Source organism: Propithecus coquereli, unplaced genomic scaffold, assembly GCF_000956105.1.
Source record: "Propithecus coquereli isolate 6110/MARCELLA unplaced genomic scaffold, Pcoq_1.0 Scaffold738, whole genome shotgun sequence".
Taxonomy (NCBI): Eukaryota; Metazoa; Chordata; class Mammalia; order Primates; family Indriidae; genus Propithecus; species Propithecus coquereli.
In genome coordinates, this window is record NW_012153485.1 from 24,782 (window position 1) to 33,547 (window position 8,766).

The 8,766-nt window shown below is 56.2% G+C and overlaps 1 protein-coding gene across 1 annotated transcript in view; it reads left to right on the forward strand.

Annotated features, from left to right (window-relative positions):
• The window catches only part of TMEM255B (transmembrane protein 255B), a 28,366-nt gene that overhangs the window by 5,959 nt on the left and 13,641 nt on the right, over positions 1-8,766 (forward strand). The window contains exons 2-3 of the mRNA XM_012661826.1: positions 1,985-2,127; positions 4,513-4,575. Coding sequence (XP_012517280.1) covers positions 1,985-2,127; positions 4,513-4,575 — 206 coding nt within the window. The remainder of the gene's footprint in view (positions 1-1,984; positions 2,128-4,512; positions 4,576-8,766) is intronic.

Sequence of the window (8,766 nt, forward strand, 5' to 3'; positions counted from 1 at the left end):
ATTAGGTTTGGTTGCAAATACCAGGCATCCAAACACGTGGCTTACAGTCCAGAGGTTTTATTCTGGCGCAACAAAGGTTGGAGGTGGACGGCTCGGGCTGCCTTTCTGCTCTGCGCTTCCTACCCTGTGGCTTCCTGGCTCAGGCTTCCCTCGTGGCCCAGAATGGCTGCTCGGACTCTGCCTCTGTGTTCATGTCCTGTGCAGTGGGGGGACAGAGGGGACAGGCCTGTTCCAGATACTTTGTGTAGGTCCCACCCCGTGTCTTCTGCTTAGCGGTTACTTGTCCCAGACTCAGTCTTCCAGCCGTGACAGGCTGGAAAACGTCACTTCCAGCTGGGCACATTCCCACACCCAGACTAGGGACTTTGTGAACACGCGAGGGCGGGGCTGCCGGGGGCCATGGCAGTCTCTTCACGCCTCTCGGCTTCCTCCCAGCCGTCCGGTTCGCTCTCTCACTGGCTTGGTGCTCAGCGAGGCCCCGGGGGTGGAGAGAGGAGAGAGGCTCCTTGCCGTGGGGGAGGGGCCGCTCAGTGCGAGGCCAGCATGCGGTGCTCGCAGCGCAGGGGAAGAGCGCAGCCTGCGGGGCCGGGCCGGGGCAGAGGCCGAGGGGCGCTTCAGTCTGCAGCTTGTGTGCTGCGTGAGGACCAGGTGCTGTTCGTGCTGCGAGGGGCTCGGGGCCGGGCACGCAGCACATGCCCGGGCAACCGCTGGGTGGGTGTTGCTGTGTGGGCTGCAGGGGTGAAGGCCTCTAAAGGCAGCGCACATAAGTGTGTGAACTGCGCTGGCTTCAAAAGTGAGCCACCCACACCACCGGCGCTTATTGGGCACCGCTGTGTACGGTACCGTACAGGCATGAGAGCTGCCGTGGGGACAAGACAGACTCCCTGCCTGTTTCCGTGGGGGAGCACAGACATCGAGGACGTACTACGGCAAGTGGAGAGTGGCAGGGCCAGGCCCAGCCAGGCGGAAGGAGGGGCTCACCTGCGGCAGCGCCTGGAGCTGAGAGACTTGGCAGAGCCCAGGTGGCCAGACGTGGACAGCTGGGAAATGTTAAGGCCAGAAGTGAGCAGGGCGGAGCCAAGCAGGGCCTTGACCTGGCAGGGTGTTTGTGCTTTGTCTTAGACACAGCGGGTCTAAAACCCCAACCTAACTGTCCCCGGCAACAACTAGGTCACATGCTGAGACCACAGGGCAGGTGGAGTTCAGGCACAGTGCCATCAAGATGCAGCCTCTCGGCCCTTCTGTCCTCAGGCTGGTGGACCTTCTGGTTTCTGTGGCACTAGCAGTAAACCAGGGCAACTTGCTCCTCATTCACGTGGAGGGAGAGTGAGGCTTTACTTCCCACAGGCCTGGGGTGCCTTGTCCATGCTGCCCGCTGCCTGGGCTGGACGCTCACTGTGGCTGGCGAGGCTGCAAGTGGACTGACACAGGCCTAGGCCCCTGGGGTGCCGCTGGGGGGTCAGTTCGGGGCTGACGGCCGACACGTATGGCAGGACAAGTTGTTGTTCAGGCCACTGAGTATCCTCCCTACTTTTGCCCCAGGGTCTGCCCGTGGGCCCCAGGATTTAGGCTCCCGTGTTCTGACTGGGTGGCGCCTGTGCGCTGCTGGTTATTTCATGTTCTGAACGCCGGGAAACCCCACAATACACACGCGGTTGGTGGGGGGCTCCTTGCAGGAGCAGGGCAGGGGCCTTATGGGTGGAGACCTGCTGTCTAGGAGATGCAGGTAAAGCCAGGGAGTTGCAGCTGCCTGGAGAGGTGAAGGGTGGCAAGGGGCGACCCCTGGTTTCCCATGCTGAGAAACGGGGCCACGAGATAGGAGGCAGTGGGTAAAGGGCTGGTCTGGGAGGTTTCCCAGTGAGTGCGTGTGAGGGAAGAGTGGAGGCCGTGTGGCCCAGGCCTCGCCCGCCAGCGAGAGGCGTCCTAGGATGACCTCTTCCAGCCCCCGGGTCTTGCTAACGGCCTCTCGTTTGTCCTCTCCCAGAAGGGTTTGCAAGAAGGAAGAAGACATCCCTCTGGTTTGTTGGGTCTCTGCTGGTGGTGTCTGTCGTCATACTGACCGTCGGCCTGGCCGCCACCACCAGGACGGAGAACGTGACAGTGGGCGGCTACTACCCAGGCATCATTGTGAGTCCTGGGCGGGGGTGGCACGGGCGGGGGGTGGCACCCCTGCCGGGTCGTGGAACCAGGCGGTGGGGCTAGCAGGACCCCCAGCATGTCCATATCCTGATCCCCACAACCCACAAGTTGGTGGTTATACAGCAGAGGGGACTCGGGTGCTGGTCAGCCCACCTCAACCTGGGCGCGGGCGCGTGTCCTCCACAGCCGGCTGGAGTAGGGGACCGAGGCGTGAGGGCCGCTAGCGGCTGGACCTGGCCAGAGCCCCGGGGCACCCAGCCCTGCCATTCGCTCTGCGAGGCCACGCCAGCCAGCCTAACCCATGGGAATTGGACAAGTAGCTTTAACAGCTCCCGCCAAGAAGCCAGAGCTCGAAGATTTGTCAGCGTGACCATGTGGGAACAGGAGAGGGTGGCACTGACGCGCTGCACTCCCCATGCAGATGTCGGGCAGCAACACCATGCACGAATTGATGGCAGTCTAATCAGACCTGGCGAGAACTGGTCACCACGTTCAAAATTGCCAAGATTTTTTAGCTATGAGTTTACATCCTCTGTTGCTAGCAGTAAGATTTGCCCCAAGTATCTGATTTTGCACAGCGAGCCTCTGCTGGCATGACCTCTGGCCAGCCGCGATGCCCTTCAGTGCACACAGCCAGGCGCCCTGTCGCGAAGCGCTAAGTCAAGATGATTTTTAAAAAAATGAAGCTTATTTACTGTCATTATTTGCACTAAAAGTATTATCAAGGTGAGTTATGTTATTGATAACAATTTTAACAAAGATAAAAGGTTCTTGGCACTCAGAATTTAGAAATGTTTTATAAATACTGTTTATTTCATCGTTACACTATGTATATTTTGTCTTTGCTTTATAAAGCTACATTATCTACGTGTATGTGATTTATTAATATACATAAGTAGAATCTACAGAAAAAGTTTGTCGGCGAAACTGCAAGGGGCCGGCGTGCCTTGTGAGTGGCGGCTTCCCCTGCTGTGTCCTGGGCTGGGAGGGGAGCCCGGAAGTCATGGGGCGAGAGGTCGTGAAGACGTGTCATCCCAAATTATTTGCAAACTGTCAAAGTCAACTTCAAGTGGTAGTTTTTTTTTATTCTCAAGCTTCACTTATTTGAGATTTCATTTCCCATTACATTCAAACTCCAGTGGTTCATGCCGAGCCAAGGCTGGGAAAGAATCTGTCTTCTGGGCCGTGAATGGACCCGATGCTGCCCGCACGCGGTTAGGGTTAGCCCAGGCGGTTCTGCAGGTGAACCTGCGGCCGGCCGGCACAAGTAACCTGAGGAGAACGGGTTTCAGAGTCACTCCCACGCAGATTCTGCCTCTAGTGTGGAGACCTGAAGAAGAAGCTGCTCCCAGGAAGAAGTGGCCCAGAACAAGAAAACACCTCAACGTTTTGGAAAAGGATTGTTTTCAAATCCCCCCAAAATAAAACTTAGGTATATTTTAATATACAGTTCTGTGGGAGTGGAATTTTCATAGCTTTGAGCTGCAGAGTTGAAGTGTGGTATTTTGAAGCAGAACATGAAGAGATACTCATCTTTTCTCATTCCTTGAGAATTCTCGCATCGTTGGGGAAAACCACTTACGTGTGTGGTGTCGGTCACCAACGACGTGAGTACAGGGAGAGGAGTAACTGTAGATGGGAGATTAAATTAAACTGACATCATAGCCTTGGAAACGCCCATAGGAGTATGACCAGCAGGGCCTGTCCTATGTGCAGCAGGAGTCACATAGACCTCACTTGGCCACTGTGGAAAGGATTTGTTCTATCAAATTCGGATTCAGTCAAAGGCTGCACTCAAGGATCCAGAGGCCACGTGTGGTCCCGAGGCCACGGGTTCCCCACCCTCCAGTGGCCCCTCAGTGCTCCCCAACGTCGTTTCTGCTGAGGAGGTGCCAGGGACCTGCCCAGCCCCCCAGACTGCCTCCCTCCTCCTGTCCTGGGCTGAAGGGGCCGAGTGCTCCCTGAATCCAGAGCACAGCTGGGCAGGTCGCTGAGTGGGCGTTGGCGGCGTTCCCCGGTGACCGGCAGCTCTTCCGTGAGACGGTGCTGTGGTTTCCCGGTGTCTTACCTGAGGGGTCTCTTGGGGATTCGGGAGACAGCCCCGATTGCTCTGGGTCTCCCGGAAGATGTTGTCCCTGGAGGGGGAGCACAGAACGCTCTCTTCCCTGCAAGCAGGAGTTAAAAGTGTCTGAACAGAGAAGATAAAACGGTCATGTTCCGGCAGCTTCTCCCCCATCCGAGCTCTGAGCACAAGACGCCCCAGCCCAGGCGGGGGCGCAGCCTCGGCCTCGGACAGCTGTTGCTCTGTTCAGGGGGCATCGGCAGCCGGCCGTGCTGACTGGGGCTTCTCTCTCTTGTTTCCTCTGGTCTCAGCTGGGCTTCGGATCTTTCTTAGGAATTATCGGCATCCACCTGGTGGAGAATCGAAGGCAGATGGTAAGAAAATACGTTGTTTCTTCCAAACGTGGGTGGTGGGGAGTCTCAGCCCCTCAGCAGAAGTGGCTACGGCTGCAGCTGGTCCCTAAGGAAGGTCCCCCTGTCGCCCCACGCGCGGCGACCTCCAGGGCCGCACCACGGACCGCTCCCCCGGCCACAGGGCTCACCTCAGCCCGAGCAGCACTGCGGGGACCGTGGGTGTGTGCTGGGCCTCAGAGCAGGCTCGGGGAGTGGGCTGGGCTTGGGGGTGGCAAACTAACGTGGGTGAAAGCACCTCTTCCTCCTGAGACAGCGCCCCGGAGCCTTCCCTCCCACTGAGTCCAGCTCACGTGTGGGCCGGCCGGGCTGCAGAAAGGCAGAAGGAGAACCAGGCTGCAGGGCGCAGAGTGGGCACCAGCACGCTGCCTGACCCTGACGTCCGCGTTTGTGGGCATGGAACGGACACGGTGACGGGTTTCAGTTGGGGTCTGCTTTGTGGATGCACCGTTTGGGGACGGTAGCTCTAAAAGTAACTCGAGTTAGGTTTGTGAGCTTGCTGTGGTTCTCAGCAGGTGGGTGGTGTTTCCACTCTGCCCTGCACCGCCTGCCTTCTGGGCCGATGGCTCAGCCGCAGGGTTGACTCCCTGGCCCTGCGTGGGGACTGAGTGGGGTGGGCGGCCCCTGGGCAGGTGGGCGGCATGGCTGCAGAGAGGCTGGGGTTCTGGCGAACGAAGCCCTCGCCCTGAGTGGGTGACGGTGCCGCATCTCTCCCCGTGCTGCCTGGAGGTGGGGGCCCACGCTCCTCCTCGTGCCTCCCGGCAGGGGCTCCTGAGGGCAGGGCCTCAGCTGACCAGGGTGGGCGCAGGCTTCACGCACCCGGGCCTGGGAAGCGCGTGCTGGGGAGCCGAGGCCGCCACGGCAGTCTCTGGGTGCGGCTCTGCGTCCCGGGACTGCATACGCCTGCGGGGCAGGTGCAGCGATTTCGGCCCGCAGGGTCCCCGAGGAGGCAGAGTCGCGTGTGGAGCTGGGTGTCTGGCCGTGAGCCGGGTAGGCAGGCGTGTGGAGCTGAGCTGGTCCTGGAAGGCCTGTTTTCTTTCCTTTTTTTTTTTTTTTTTAAAAAAAAACCAGCTTTAGTGAGATAGAATTCACACACCATAGAACTCACTCATTTAACATGTGCAGTTCAGTGGTTTCTAGTGCAGTCACAGACCTGCAGCCATCCCCAGGGTTGATGTTGGACATCTCGTCACCTCAACGCGAAAACTGCCCTTCGGCGACACTCCGACCCCCACCAACCTGCCCGGCAGACCCCTGTCTGGACTTGGGTGTTCGTGGAACGGTGTACAACATGCGGTCCCTGTGTCTGCTCGCGTCACGCAGCACAGCGTCTGTGAGGTTCGCCCGCGCCGTGGCCTGTCTCGGAATCTCCCTCCTGTTTGTGCAGGAGGAACATTCCAGCGCATGGACACACCATGTGCTGTTCATTCGTCCAGCAGTTGATGGTATCACGGCTGCTTCTGCCTTTGGGCTGTTGTGACTGACGCTGCCATGAACATTTGTGTACAAGTGTTTTCGTTTCTCTTGGGTACGTACCTAGGATACCGTCGCCAGGTCAGATGGGAACTCTGTTTAACCATTCGAGGAATGGCCGGCCGTTTTCCCACGTGGTTGCCTCATTCCACATTCCCACGCGGGCAGGAGGGCTCCGGTGTCTCCACATCCTCCCAACACGTGTTACTGCCCGGCTCTTTGGTTCTAGCTGTCCTGGGGTGTGCAGTGGTAGCTCACTGTGGTTTTGTTTGCGTTTCCATGATAACTAAAGGTGTTAGGCGTGTTTTCATGTGCTTATTGGACATTTGTATTCTTTTCATATCTTTTACCTACTTGTAAACTGAGTTGTCAGAATTCCGCATATATTCTAGATACACGCCCCTCATCAGATACATGGTCTGCGAATATTTTCTCTGGTTCCGTGGATCCTCTTTGCAGTTTCTTGATGATGTCTTTTGAAGTTCAAAAGTTTTAAATTTTGATGAACTCCAGTTAATCTATTTTTTTGTTGTTGCTAATGCTTTTGGTGTCATGTTTAAGCTTCCTTTGCCAAATCCAAGGGCACGAAGATTTACTCCTGTGTTTTCCTGGAAGAGTGTCATACTTTAGGTCCGTGAGCCACTCTGAGTTAGTTCCTGCATGTGGTGTGAGGTGGGGGCTCACATGCATTCTTTTGCGTATGGATATCTGGTTGTCTAAGCACCACGTGTTGAAAAGACTGTTCTTTCCCCGTCGAACAGTCTTGGCACCCCTGCTGAAAATTGGCTGCCATAGACACGTGGCTCGTGTGGACGCGGCTCTATCCCGCCGACCTGCAGTCTGTCCTCTTGCTGGCGCCGCATGGTCTCGTTTCCTGCGGCTTCGTCGTGCGTTTGGGAATCGGGGTGTGAGTCCTCCAGCGCGGCTCTGCTCTTCCAGGGCGGGTTTGGCTGTGCTGCATCCCTTGCGAGCCCCTGTGAAGTTTAGAACCAGCCTGTCGATTTCTAGGAGGCGCCAGCCGGGATTCTGATAGGGGTGTCACCTGCAGCTCAGCTTGGGGAGCATCACCGTCTTGGCAGAACTGTCAGCCCTCCTGACGGACGGGTACGGAATGTTTCTCCACTGATTCAGGCCGCCTTTAATTTTTTCCGGACTGTTTTGTGGTTTTTAGAGTATAAATTTTGCCCTTGTTTTGTTAAATTTATTCCTAAGTATTTTATTCTTTTTGAGACTGCTGCAAGTGGAACTGTCTTCTTAATTTAATTTTTGGATTGTTTATTGCAAGTCTTCGGAAATACAGTTGATTTTTGTATCTTGCGACCCTGTTTAACTCATTTATTAGTTCTCATAGTTTTTTAGTAGAGTCCTTTGGATTTTCCATGTACAAGATCACGTCATCTCCAAATAGAGATACTTCTGCTTCCTTTCCAGCATGGATACTGGAAGCCCATTGCTGTGGCTTTGGTGAGAGAAATGTGGGCACTGGAGCCAGGAGTGACGGCCACCACCAGCGTGTGGGGGTCCCGCCCCCCGTGGGTTTCCCTGCTCCCAGCGAAGAGGGCACCAGGCGCCCAGAGCAGAGCCTTGGACGGGTGAGGCCTGCACAGCTCGTTTCTGCCTTTTCGGGGGCACGTCCTCCTGGGCCGTGTAGTTCACAGTCTCACGTTAACTCCGCATCTGTGGTGGCTGGAACCTGGTCCCCAACTGTGCCGTGTGGCTCTGGGAACTTTCTGCGTCATTCGAGCCTGGACTCTTTGTTTGCAGGTGGCTGGGAACATTCGAGCTGGGCCTTGACAGCTTTCGGCAAAGCTGTGACCGTTGTCATGGGCTGTTTTTAAGCACACAGATCTGCCACGGTGTTCAGGGTGTTTCGAAAGGAGGCTAAGAAGGTGTCAGCTAAACAGAGGATGGTGTATTTCAAATGCATCCAGATGCACATGGACACTTTTTTCCTGATTTCTTTTCGTTTAAAATTTTGAGCATAGACAGTTCGAAGCAAGTAGAACAGAATAATGCGTCGTCTGTGTCTGTGACACAGCACCGGCCACTGTCGGCTCTCGCCGGCCCCGCCTGGGGCCCCGCACTGCCCTCCCCCCCTAGTTATTTTGAAGCGAATCCCAGACGTGGTGTCATTTCCTCTGTAATGTTTTCTCTGTTCACTTTGTGGGGAGGAATCTGATCACTGGAAATGTCCTAATGACAATTATCTCTGCCATTACTGTGTCAGTCTCCGGTGACATCTGAAGGTTGGCCCAGACGAAGTCAGCTCTGGATGCTTTCTGTTGGGCGATGAGCGTTGCTGTCCCCTCACCCATAGAGGCTGAGCCACGGAGTCACTCGTGGCTCCATCACCTGGTGCCTCCCAGAGCCCAGGGATGGGGAGGACAAGGCACAAAACAGGGTGTCCACTGCCCATCCTCCGATCCCCCCACAGGTGCCCACACGCATGCACGCGCACAGAGACACAGACATGCACACAGTACATACACATGCGCACATGCACAGACACGTGCACATGCACAGAGACACACAGACACGTGCACGTGCACACACACAGACATACACAGACACAGGCACACAGACATATGCACATACACAGACATACACAGACACAGGCGCACACCTGGGCATGTACAGACACGTGCACACAGAGACATAGACACATGCACACACATACAGACA